We start from the raw sequence: 13,397 nt of genomic DNA, 5'->3' as shown, positions 1-13,397 counted from the left end.
TTTTTTTAATTATTGTAATAACTTAGGGAAAACACTAGACAGGGATAGCTAATACTATTCTAAAAAAAAAAAGATTCTGGAATGCCGCAGAAGGGACAAAGTCATTCTAAAACTCTTAAAACGCAATTTACACTTAAATATTTTGCAAAAACTACAATTCACATTTAATTACAGATAAAATCACTAAATCACATTAATAAAAACAAAGAATACTGGAGACATGCTAAATGTTTTGGAAGCTTTTTCTTTTTCCACATAATGTGTCCATGGTTGAATTTTCTCAGGGATAGGAAGTACTTTATATTACGGCAGCTTTTGTTTGTCAAAAGAAAAGCGTGTTCTACGTTGGAATACAAATCTCAAGTGAGCAATCTAATTTGAATTTTTAAGGCCGCTCCTTAACCCGCAACTATTTAACCTTACGTAGAGAAAACTTTGTTCTATTAAATATAAAATACGGCACTCAAAGAAGGACCTTGATTTATTTAGATCTTGTATGAATCATACTACTGCACTTAAATAAAAATGCAAAAATTTCCAGATGACACAAACGCTTGACACAAGAATAATATACGATCTCTTTAACGATTCCTCATTAATAATGACTGAAGCTGAGCAACTTATCATTGGTCATGGACAAGACCGATTATAATAGCAAAAATTCGCTCTAATATTAATGATACAAGTACTCATGCCAGCCTGAGTCATGACCGTTTTTATCAGTTTACTCCAAAGGTTGTAAAAGAGTCGATAATTGTAAAAAAAAATAGCGGAACCACTCTGCAGTTGTACAGCAAAATTTTCTCTCTTCATAACTTTTGCCCAAAGTTCAATGGCCTACCAGAATTGCACAAACAAGGCATCCCTCCAAGACCTATTGTTGCCTTGAAGCCCCTTTTTCAAGTATTATAAAATACTTAGTTACTGCTTTCAAGCTTCTATCTTATTCCCAGAAGTCTTTCACGGGGATTTAGTAGGTCTGGCAGAAAAACATTGGTATTTCTTAAAGTACAATATTAAGTACCTTTGACATTATTTCAGTGAATCAAACGTCGATGGTTTAAAATTTGATCACTTGTTAAGAAGAACTTCGAAAACCAATATCATTTACTCAAAGAATCGGCAACACGGCTCGATAATGACAATCTAATGAATTCAGTTAGATTGAATAGCAACTATTCATTGCATTTCCAGCCTCGAGTTTTTTTACCAACAAATAAGAGCGTCTCCCTATGGAGACCTCTCCACCAGGTTTATTTGCAAATATTCACGTTAAATATCTTCAGAATCGGGCATTAAATTCGTATTTTCTGAATCATATATTTTAGGGACGTTTCCTGGATGATGTTATATCAGTTTGGAATTGGGGTGAAGATGCACTTAAAGGTTTTCTAGACCGTCTGATAGAAACCTGCATTTCACTGTAAAGACAGAAAAAGAAGGTAAAATATGATTCCTAGATGTGTCGATTATAGATAATATGGATAAGCTCGATTTCTCAGAAACCCACAGATAATACTAGATAACTTCACTTTAAATCTAACCGTCCTCCAAAAGTTAAAAGAGGCGTTGCGATATCTCTAGTGGTTTGGGTCCTTAATATTTGGTCAGAGGCATACGCTCAAAAGGAAATAGATTTTATTTAAGACACACTTTTCGGAAATGGTTATCATAGCCCTAACATCAAAATCCCTCGTCTGGTTTCTTAGGTGGTTTTAAGAAACCCTCATACATTATTTACCTCCCTTACATTCCGATAGTTCAAACGAAATTAAGAAAAAGCTTGTCAACAATATCATTTATTCGTTATTTTGAAAAGTAAATCAAGTATTATGAGTTTCCTTGCATCAAGTAAATATAAAACCCCTGTCACTCTCCAAAGAGGGGTATATCAAATACTGTGGGATGGCGGAAATTTGGTAGAACACATCATAGCCTAGGAAAACGTCTAAAAGAATATTTATGTAATGTAATAAAATAAATATAACACCTTTTTTATACAAATAAATTCCACAAAAAACATCCTTAAATAGAGACTTGGGTAAGTAAACACTTAACCGTACAACATAAATTCAGTAAAAATGATTTGATGCTGCGCAAAAAAAATGTGTAGCCAATCACAATGAACCTGTATCCAAAATAAATATAGGGCTAGCTGCCAAAAACACTGCCTTCCGAATTTCCTTTATTAACGTCTTTGTTTTCGAAAGTCCAACAAATTCTTGTCAGATCGAGAATTATTCTGGCAGCTTCCTCCTAGTTGTGATTATCAATGCTAAGTATTGCCGGCCCGTGAATATCCCTTTTAATTCACTGAATCATAGTTATATTTTTTTGTCTCCTGATAGGTAGTTTTTCTTTTAGATTGTTTGAGACAAAATAATTTTCCAAACCGTAGCTAAAGTTCAGAGGTTTGACTAAAGAGGCCAAGGGAAGGTTATATGGGTACATCTTGAAAGATCATTTTATTTCTCATGAAAGTGTTCGTCATTCAATACGAGGAAGTGGACTTTTATGATTCGCAGTTCAATATCAATTTTCTGACGCATCCCAGTGCAAACCTACAATTGAATCGGGTTTAATCAATCAATTCATGGTAAGTAATGGTAAGTAAGAAATGACTTAAGTTAATAAAACTTGAAACTTTAAATAACATAAGTTTTATTATTAAAAACATCTTTGTCAATGCAAACTGAAATAAAAAAAAATTAAAACTCATAAAGTTTTAATTAAATTAATTAATTAATTAAATTAAACTTCAAGCTCATAAAGCTTGAAGTTACTCATCAAAAGTCATTTACGCAAGAAAACTTGTACCATATTTGAAAAGAAAGGTAAAAACCCTCAAAAAGGGATATGATTCTTGATGAAGACTATACCATCAAATTCGGGATATTTGAGAATCCCGTTTGTGGCTCTGTTCAACGAAATAAAGTTTTTATCTTGTCAAATTTAAAAAAGAAATTTTGATTGTGACCCAGTAGGGTGCGGATGTAATTGTGCCTAAGCATAATGGTTATAAGGAATTTTCGGATTATTACTAAGAAAATATGCTTCAGTTTCAGAACTTTGCCAAGGTAATCTACGGAATTCGACTCATGCAGTATACCAGGATATGGGACTTCTTACTCAAATCTGCTAGAGTTTGTCTGAAAATTTTTAGAGAACATGGCTCAGTGAACCTACTGGCAATTGTGGCAATTGACTATGGAGTTCTGTGGCAATCCTCCTCAAGAAACTGTCAGAATGTAGCACAGGAAATATAACGGAACTTAAACTAGGAATCTCAGGAGTGAAATCAAGGTATAAACTGGAATTCACTTTAAAGAATCTAGAAGAATATGGCTCAGAAAATATATTCGTTTTTTTAGATACTTATAAAGCACTTACTCAACTTACTGGGATAATCCTGGCTCACCTAATTTAGGTTACTCAACCTAAATTTTGTATTTTTCATTTTTTACGCTATTACTAAGTTGTTCAGTTGAAATATAATCGTGATTCACTTTTGCAGTATCCAAGGAAATAAGATGAATAACATTGATGTAGTTTATACAATGTGGACAAATTTGAAGAAAACCCCTGGTATGGAACCTGGTCAAGTTGGTTTTCATAAAGATAAAGAAGTAAGTAACAAAACAATTTTATGGGCATACGGTCAGTATAAGATGTACTAGCAATGATACTAAAAAAAGAGTTGAAGTTAACTAGAAAACGAAACTAGATTTAAAAATCGGGCTGGGCTAATTGAAAGATAAGAACATTTTGACCTTAAAATATTTTTTCAAAAATGTTTGTTTTAACGGATGAAGCTGATACGTGAAATGAATGTTACACAAGCATGTACATCATAAAAAATTAGAAAAAAATCGCAACTCAAACCTAAGCGAAAAAGATCTCCATGTACAGTTGTGCTATTTTTGGTAGTAACGAGCGCTAAGTTAAAATAAAATAAATTAAAAAAAAATAAATAATAATAAAAAATAATAATAAAAATAAATAAATAAATCGCAACTCAAACCTAAGCGAAAAAGATCTCCATGCACAGTTGTGCTATTTTTGGTAGTAACGAGCGCTAAGTTAAAATAAAATAAATTAAAAAAATAAATAATAATAAAAAATAATAATAAAAATAAATAAATAAATCGCAACTCAAACCTAAGCGAAAAAGATCTCCATGCACAGTTGTGCTATTTTTGGTAGTAACGAGCGCTAAGTTAAAATAAAATAAATTAAAAAAAAATAAATAATAATAAAAAATAATAATAAAAATAAATAAATAAATCGCAACTCAAACCTAAGCGAAAAAGATCTCCATGCACAGTTGTGCTATTTTTGGTAGTAATGAGCGCTAAGTTAAAATAAAATAAATTAAAAAAAAAAAAATAATAATAAAAAATAATAATAAAAATAAATAAATAAATCGCAACTCAAACCTAAGCGAAAAAGATCTCCATGCACAGTTGTGCTATTTTTGGTAGTAACGAGCGCTAAGTTAAAATAAAATAAATTAAAAAAAAAAATAAATAAAAACGTAGGTGAAACATGTGCAAAAAAGCTAAAATTTTTAAAATTTTTAAATTTCCATTCAATGAGATCTTTTCTAGAATATACAACTACCGGTTTGGTGCGACCACACTGGAAAGAAAAACACGCATGTGTGACCATTATTCTTCGGAGAAATAAGACACTTCGTTTTTGTAGATAGTAGCTTTAGAGTTCTCATATATGTTGAATTTCATTCCTTGTTTTTCAGCTAGATGGCACTCTTGTTTAGAGTTGTTTAGTCCCTTTTTCTAACAGACGGCTCAGACGGCGTTCGTAAAGTTGCTTCGTTAGCCTTCCGTAAACCTTTACGTGAGCAAGCATTAAAGTTAAACTTTAGTTAACTTTTTTCGTAAAGTTCATAAAAATAGGAAAAGAATTCAAGAGCAAAACTTTTTAACAGATTTGGAAATGTGGGATCAGGAAACTGAAGATGTGCTGTTTCAAGTGTAGTAGACATCAGTGGTTTGGCAATTAGTTTCAATATTTTGCACTAAATATCTAGGGTGCTATGGGACTGAATTCTTGCCAGGATTTTTGGCACCATAGTCAACTTCACAAGAAAATAGGAAAAACCAGGGAATCCTGATATGCTTGATCCTCAAAACAGAATATATAACAAGCCCTTATGCCTCATTAAACTATACTCACACCCCAAGCTCCTTATTTCTTCAAGACCTTTTCTCCGAATTATGAAATGCTTCAGAAACTTGGATGGTTTGCTGCTCAAAACGCACGTTAAGTACAAGGCTCATATGAGCGGTGAAAACTTTACGAAAACACACTTTGCGAACGACTTTACGAACGCCGTCACTTAGAGTTTTAGTTTCTTTTGACGGTGATCGGCCTTTAAATACCTTTGGTTACTGCTGACTGTTTGATCCATGGTTTTCGTAATCTAAAGAAAAATCTGCAATCCAGCCCCTCCCCACCCCCTCAACCATTCTCTTATATTTAAGTTTACCATCCGTATTACAGCGCTTTGATCATCCCTTAAAAGTGCACGATCACTGTAGTAAGGGAGGGGGAGAGGTATATAATATCAACAATAATCTTTAGATCATGGTTTCAAAAAGAAATATTTCGAACAACTCTTTTATTTGATATGGCTTCCCACCATTACCACTCCCGCCGTCGGCGCAGGTATGCCTGTGAATGTAATCTTTTATCTGCTACACTTCATTGTTTTGCAAATGTAATTATAAGATTTTTGTCTATTTTGATGCTTTTTGAGGCTTCCAGCATACCCTTTCCTACCATATGACCAACACCCGAGTGACACACTCCGCTATTCATATTTTTATGAAGCTTTAAATCATTCGACACAGTTAAATGAAGCCTTAAAATAATTCTTTGTATTAACCGCTTATTTTGTATGGACTGCATGTATATTTAGGAGCGGATGTACCACCGCGGGGCTTTATGCCGTCTGAAACTTCGAAGCTTATTATATAGCTCTTCGATACTTTTAAATCGATCGTCTATCTTAACATTTTTATTCGGTTGTATTTCGACCCTCTTTGTCAGTTTATGCTTCAAGATGCAAAAAACGCCAGTTTCTATGGCATAATATCTTTTGCTACCTAAAAGGGGCTCCAGAACCTTCAGTTTCAGTTTAAATAATCCCCTTTCAATGTTTTAGGACCTTGGTTCGATACCATTACCCATAAAAAAACAAAAAAAAAAAAAAACCAAAAAAAAACCAACAACAACACACACAGACTGTAGCACATTTTCGTAGTAAGTGCTTGAAACCTTTGTAATAGGGTTCTCTGATGTGCTGGAATTGATGATTTAGTTTTCATTACAGTTACTCCCCTTATTGGTGGTGTTTCCCCCCCTTTTCCTAATGCTAATCAAATTAGGTTTTACATATCTGGAGTCACCATAATATGCAGATTATTTTGATGTATATATTGTTATCGAAGCCTCTTTTTGTAGTATTTTGTCTACTATTAGCACGAGTCGCTCGTAGCTCACACTCCGTTGCAAAGAACTTCTTCTTTTTTTAATCAAGAAATTCGAAGTTTTGGCTTCAATTTTACAAGCATCATAATCTTAAAAGATTACCTGGTTATTCCATTTATTAACGAACACATATTGAGTAGGTTTATAAAATTCGAGTTGAAAAACGAATCAATGAAATAGTCAATCGATTGAACAAGACCAAAGAAATTAGAGAGGTTGATTTGAGAGCTGTGAGAGAGGCCCGAGATGCCGCGGAAAGAGAGGATAAGAAACGATTATTAAGAGAGCAAAACCAGCGTGAAAAGGAAGAAGAAAAAAGACGAAAAGAAGAAGCAGAGCAAAGGTATTTTTTTTTAATTTCGTTCCTTCTGTTACGCAACCATTTTTGTGTTTGCAAATCTCTTTAAGAGTTAAGATCAAAGAGTATGGGTAACATACAAGAGTGAGAGATGGCGCTATTATCGGCAAAAAAGGCGCTAACTAGCGTTTGGCGATACTTGGTATTTTTTTTAAATATACTAACAGAAATAATTAATTTAATTAATGCTATTATTTCACTGGTATTATTTATGCTATTTGTAACGCTAGTTAGCGCGGTTTTAAGTGTCTGATCTCAGTTCCTGACAAGAATACGGTAAGAAAGCTTAAAAAAATGCCAAATGTAGCCACAATCTAGATGGTGTTGATGTTTTTTGCCCGACACAAGAGCCAGTTTCCACTCCTATAAGTTACCCATACTCTTTAGTTAAGATAGTAACATTTACTGACCTCAGTAAATTTTTCTGAGGCCAGCTCAGTCATGTTTTTGCCGAGGCCAGACAAGTTTTGCTGGGATCGTACCAGTGAATTTTTTTTTCGGCATCTTTTACTGTTGCCTATCAAGTTTTATCAGTGGATTTGAACTGGTACAGATTACATCTGATTGCTTTTTTATTTGTGAATATTTCCGGATTTTTGACGACTACAAGTGCTGACTACACTCAAGCTAGTCTGCATCGGAATGGGCTGCATGATGTTGAGTTAGTGTCGTAGTATTTGAAATGTTTCGGATAAAAAAGCGGATTTATTCTGTAGGTTGGCCGCATCTCAGTGCACTGACCGCCCCTCATGGCTGTATATTTGACATGTCAGATCCAAAACAAATTTTTCAACCGGATTTTTGCAAGACTTCAGAATTCTGTGTATAATTTTCTATTATCTTTGATGCTCTTTTGTTGTACTGTTTCAAATACTGAAATTCTTTTACTGTCTTAAATTCAAAGCATCTCAAGGACAAAACCAAATTTTGAGCAAGTTCGGTTTTTGGGTAACCAGTTTTTTATTCAAATAGAGATCTCGTTTGAGTAATTGCTAGTATAAACTAGACTAGAAAAGGTGACTGCGTTGATAGAGACAGAAAAATAGAACAATAAAAACCGATAGAAAAGGAGACATCTAGCAACTTCACAGACATCGCCAATCGTCAGAACTTACAATTGTCTATCTAACTATAAATCTGTCTTTCGTGGAGATCTTATTTTAATTCTGTATAACCTAATAGTGCTCAATTGAACTGAAAAAGCCTAACGCCTTTGTCAGAAGCTGTATAGTACTGCCAAATCGAATAAGGAAAAAGAAGAGGAAACACTATCTAACTGAGAGGCAGGGAGTATCATTTCTTGTTTTGCTGAGGGATCTACCTGGGTTTTATGATTCCAGAAGTTTCCTTTAGAATTCAGATTGATACGGAGCTAGCCTTATCACATAATAACATGCGATTAGTAAAATGCGTCTTTACTTTTTCTTGTTATATACTGTTGTAACCGTTTGTCTAGATTCTGATGGGTCCTGCCGACATAGTATTTTCCGCAATCACATGGTATTTGATAGACCATTGATGATTTTAAAATCATCAATTTCTTAAATTCGGGTAAAGATAAGACCCCAGTTACTCGCCAAAGAGGGGTCTATCAAATACCATGTGATTGCGGAAAATACTATGTCGGCAGGACCCATCAGAATCTAGACAAACGGTTACAACAGCATAAAAATGACATAGACAAGGCCTTAATTTCAAATAGTTCCAACAACTCCTTTGATTCTGCTTTAGGTTGGCATATATTTAATAATCTGGCCCACATGATACTTTTTGAAAACTCTTCACTCATTAGTAATGATTTGGGAATAAAACAGGTGGTTCGAGAATCAATCGAAATTAATCTCAAAATAAATAATAATATTTCTTTGAACAAGGACTTGGGGGAATACTCACTAAATTCTTTATACTCAAATTTAATTAAAAATGATCTAACAAAATATTTTACTAAACCGATTTATAATAGTACTGAACCAACTACGAAAAGGCCTTTGAGACAGGCTGCTAAACAAGCAAGATTAGCTTTAAGAAATTGCATCTAATCATTTTATTCTCTTCAGTTTGAATGAGCTTATATTCTCATTTCATTCTTTTCGCCAGTCCTGGTTGAACTTCGTTGAAGTAAGGATGCTAGGGCTATTTTTTAAAAAAGTTTTAAAAAGTGTTTTTAATTATTCAGTTTTAATCCTCACAATTTGATGTAAGTTCTTTTATATAATATATATATATAGTTTCTCTCTTATTCTTGTATTGTGCTGAAGACGGCCCTTGGACATAGGGCCGAAATATCTACAGAAATAATTTCCACTGTCTTGAAATTTTCCCTATTGTCTCTACGTTGTATTTGTTTGTTATGGAAAGGCAGTGTGGTCTTCGTCGCTATTTTCGACAGTTACTCTAGTCTGGCTACTCATTGTATTATTTTTGAGAAAAAAAAATATTACAAAACGATAAAATTCGGTGAATATATAGTTATTGCTTTTTCTTTTTTAGGAGCTATGACAAGTTACTTAAAGTCGAAAGCATGCAGTCTAACAAAGATGGCAACGATTCTGACGACTTTATGTAAAGAAGAAAGTTGCTGATTTTTGTAATTTGTATTATAATTGAATAAAAATTGTTACAACCAACGAACAAGAGTTTACAGGAGAAATTTTACCATGTAAGGGCCTTCTAATTCATATCCTAACTTCCGGTAGTAGTTTCTCGTTCCCACTCCTAGAAAATAAAAAACTGTGTTAAAACAGGAAAAGTATACATGATTAAATGAAGTAAATTCGAATGATTTGATGGCCGATCTTTCATTAATATCGACATTGCTGAAAGATAGAACACCACAAAAATGGAACGTTTTGACACACATCAATTGTAGGGGCCCATTTAGGATGCCAGGCCACTAGTGGCTTATCTATCTCCACAGTGAAGGTTTTTCTTGTAGCAAATTGTGCTATTTTTGGCTTTCCGATGTGCTTTTTTGGAATATTTTAATCGCTATAAATTGTAGGATGGAAGTAAGCTTCATCTAAATTCTTTCAAATCAAAATCACACTTTTTCATCGTTTACCCCTCGAAAAGCTGAAAGTCAGTTTGATATTTTACATGGGTAAAGTAAAATGAAGACGCTACGTAACTTCGCATTGATCTTCCTTTAATTTGGAGAATTTAGCTAATTCAACTAGTAATTTAGGTCCCTCAGGTGAGTCTCAACTTTCAAAAAGCCAAATAAAGATATGTGTTGAGTAACTTCGCATTCATAGCTATTTCTTTTTATCAAATGAAGACGCAAGTTTAGTATGTTTACTCTCTTAGTCATTTTTATCGAGGCCAATTAATTTTTCCTAATAATTAGTAATTTTCCCTAGTAATTAGGGCAAGTTTCCTTCCCCTAGAAAAGCTAGCGCAACGTACAGCCCTTATCCTTTCACAGTTTAATTCAAACTGTTTACCTGATATAACAGCGATTTTATGGGATCCATGTTCCTCTAAGGCGATTCTTTCTGCTTCTTCCATGAGTAGAGTACCAAAACCTTGATGTTGGAATTTTCGCGGATCCCTTGCACTGACGGGAACAACAGACCCATAAACATGAAGCTCTCGAACTATCGATACACCACTCTTTAATTCAGGCCTAAAAAATTAAATTTTAATCAGATCATTCTGTCATTGCACGAAAAAAAAAAAAATAAAAACCTGTTTAAATTTCTAGTTTTTTTTCATGGCTGCAATAACCCAGGAAAAGATTATCCGTGCATTCCCACCCTCAAAGTCTTGCGTGAGGTATATGATGTTGTACTCTTATTGTTTACTTTATACTTACTTTACTTATAGTATACTTTATACTACTTTTACTACTTATACTACTTACTTACTACCTACTTACTACTTATACTACTTACTTATTTACTACCTACTTACTACTTATACTGCTACTATAGTATACTTATACTACTCTATACTTACAATATATACTCTTATTGTTTACCATTTGTTGTTGGCTGCATATGGATATTACTAACAAAACGGCTTTGAATAGCAGGATACAAAGGAAATCGATTCGTTCATAAGATTGATAGACACCAATGAATATTATAGATACGGTTGACTGAATCAATTCATAGGATCACGGATAGACTAAGAAGGAATATTAAAAGAGGGAGTAAAATATTAAAATGAGAGTACAAAGTAGTAGGACGCAGTTTTTGCGTGCACACATTGTATGTGACATTTTGATCAAAATCTAATTAAGAATTATTCCGTATGCAGTTTTTCAAGCTGTGCTGAATAGACCCCCCCCCCCAAAAAAAGCAACGTTAACTATCTGTTGATGCAGGATGGGTCTTCTAGCATCCATGAATTTTTAACAGTGATTACACAGCCTAGGCAAGATAACATTTATTATAAAATATGTCTAGAAAAAGATCAAGTCTTTAAGCTTGTGGTGAAATATTCTTAAGTGAATTTTCGGTTCTCAGCCGAAGTAGATTTTTCACAAAGGTACAAGTGTTGTTTTATGTATAAGTATATTTATAATTGCTCGAGAGTTTTGCTTTTGACAGTTTTTGAAAGACGACATTTTAACGAATTTTCTATAATGAATTTAGCATAACCGTTAGTACTACTGCATGGATTTTCTGCTATAACCGTTCTCTCATTTTCTATCGAGAATATAGATGTTTAGGGATTAATGCTTCACCGCGCGACAATATTGTATCTGAAACTTGGGGGCCAAGTGAAGATCTTTTTCCATAGTTTTAGACGGATTCATTGTCTGAGAACTTTCACTCGATTACATGTGTAGCACTAGTCGGACCATAATTGTGGTTTTACATGGCAGAAATCACCAGCTTTGTTGTGGCAAAACTTCTTTTGTTGCTTAAAAAGACACTAACGCTGTAGGATTCAATAAAAATGATAAATCTCCTGATATACTACGACGACCGGTTTGATACAATCGCTCCTGGTGAAAAAATGAAACGAAAACAAAGACACATCTGTGATCACCCTTCTCAAAATAAAAGTAAAATTTTGTGTTTTGTATATATGGCTAGATACCTCCTGTTTTGGATTCCCAGACTTTGATGATGATGATGATGTGATGATGTGTTCATCAAGAACACTTTCCCTTTTTAGGGGCATTCTTCCTAATACAAATTTATGGAGGTTTTTTAACTAATAAATTTTGATAGGGAACCATATCAAACAGTTCGTGGTAACGAACTGTAGTAAAGAACGACCCGGCTCAATAGTAAACAAAACTCTAAAAAATGGAATTTTGATACCAATAGTATCCTTAATGAACTACGTATATCGGAATTACCACAATTACGCTGTTCAGAGCACTTATATTGAAAGCTTTTAATTATTTTAAAGAAAATTTTGCAAGGCGGGAAAAATAAATTTTCCACTGAGAAGCAAACGGAATATTTGGCCCTATGGCATTTTTTTTCTATCTACGAATTTGAGATTCAGCTACAAAAGCGAAATTTGATACCTGTCAAAACCCATCAAAATTCTTTGAACATAAGACTGATCACAAGCGAAATAATTTTCTAACCATGATACGAACTGAATAGAATAATTCTACCATGACCATTTTTCTCATTGGTTGATATGGAATACGGCAACTAAAGCGAAATTTGACTTTTCTTTTTTCAAAATCCAGACTAAAACTTTACACATAAAAGCAATTACAAACATCAAAATCCACTCGAAAGCAACTCAAATAATTAAAACACTTGCCGAAATGTGTCATCCGAACATTTTCTGAGTCTTAACAATCCAATGAGTATATCTTGCTGTGGATCTTCATACGACAAAAATGTTTCCCATCCATTGTTAGCAACATAGTCTCTTCGAACAAGTTCCACCTACAGATGAAAAAGAGAAAATAAGAGGCTACAGAGAGATAAAAAAGCACATGAATACAGGGACAGATATAGAAATACTGTTTGTAGAGGAACTGATAAAATTTGGCTTCCAAATCGCCATTTTCACTCCTCCGATACTGTAATTAGAGCAATTTTCGAGCTTCAAAGGGAGGGGGCACGTGCCCTTGAAATCGCACCTTGGATCCGTCCCTCTGTAAATAGATCAATTTATTTTTAATTCATGTTTCCACTAACCAAAGAAAATAATACATGATAAACTGTATAAAAATTACTCGAACACAAAAAGATCTCAAACCCAGAAAAGTAGCGTTTGATTCGGCTTTTGAACAAAAGCATCAGACTATTTTTCTGTTTATCGAAGAGATGTCGCATGGGAATTTTGATTTCTTGGCAAGGAGTGGATTTCAGTTTAATTCCTTCTTTTTTGATTAAATGGCAAACGTAAAAAAATGTATCGCAAAAAGGCTAATTAGACAGAAAAATAAGCACACGAGAACTAGAAATGACTGTTTAAAAGAATTTCACTAGACAGAAAATTGTATTCACTAGAAAGCTTACAGGGGAGACTATTTTGAACCGTTTCTGTAATAATTTACTGTTGAATAAACTCGAAAACTAGGCAATGAATTGCTGTCGGGAAA

The 13,397-nt window shown here is 33.7% G+C and overlaps 2 protein-coding genes across 2 annotated transcripts in view; one reads left to right on the top strand and one right to left on the bottom strand.

Moving 5' to 3' along the window:
• LOC136032849 (coiled-coil domain-containing protein 25-like) overlaps window positions 1-9,505 on the top strand; it is a 39,077-nt gene extending 29,572 nt beyond the window's left edge. The window contains exons 4-6 of the mRNA XM_065713260.1: window positions 3,515-3,626; window positions 6,654-6,856; window positions 9,362-9,505. Of these exons, the coding sequence (XP_065569332.1) occupies window positions 3,515-3,626; window positions 6,654-6,856; window positions 9,362-9,437 (391 nt within the window). The 3' untranslated portion in view covers window positions 9,438-9,505. The remainder of the gene's footprint in view (window positions 1-3,514; window positions 3,627-6,653; window positions 6,857-9,361) is intronic.
• The window catches only part of LOC136032848 (elongator complex protein 3), a 69,302-nt gene continuing 58,213 nt past the window's right edge, over window positions 2,309-13,397 (bottom strand). Inside the window, exons 9-12 of the mRNA XM_065713259.1 lie at window positions 12,608-12,735; window positions 10,315-10,496; window positions 9,528-9,586; window positions 2,309-2,561 (exon numbers count right to left, since the gene is read on the bottom strand). Coding sequence (XP_065569331.1) covers window positions 2,466-2,561; window positions 9,528-9,586; window positions 10,315-10,496; window positions 12,608-12,735 — 465 coding nt within the window. The 3' untranslated portion in view covers window positions 2,309-2,465. The remainder of the gene's footprint in view (window positions 2,562-9,527; window positions 9,587-10,314; window positions 10,497-12,607; window positions 12,736-13,397) is intronic.

This window comes from Artemia franciscana, chromosome 11, assembly GCF_032884065.1.
Source record: "Artemia franciscana chromosome 11, ASM3288406v1, whole genome shotgun sequence".
NCBI lineage: Eukaryota > Metazoa > Arthropoda > Branchiopoda > Anostraca > Artemiidae > Artemia > Artemia franciscana.
This window is presented reverse-complemented; position numbering and strand designations above follow the sequence as displayed.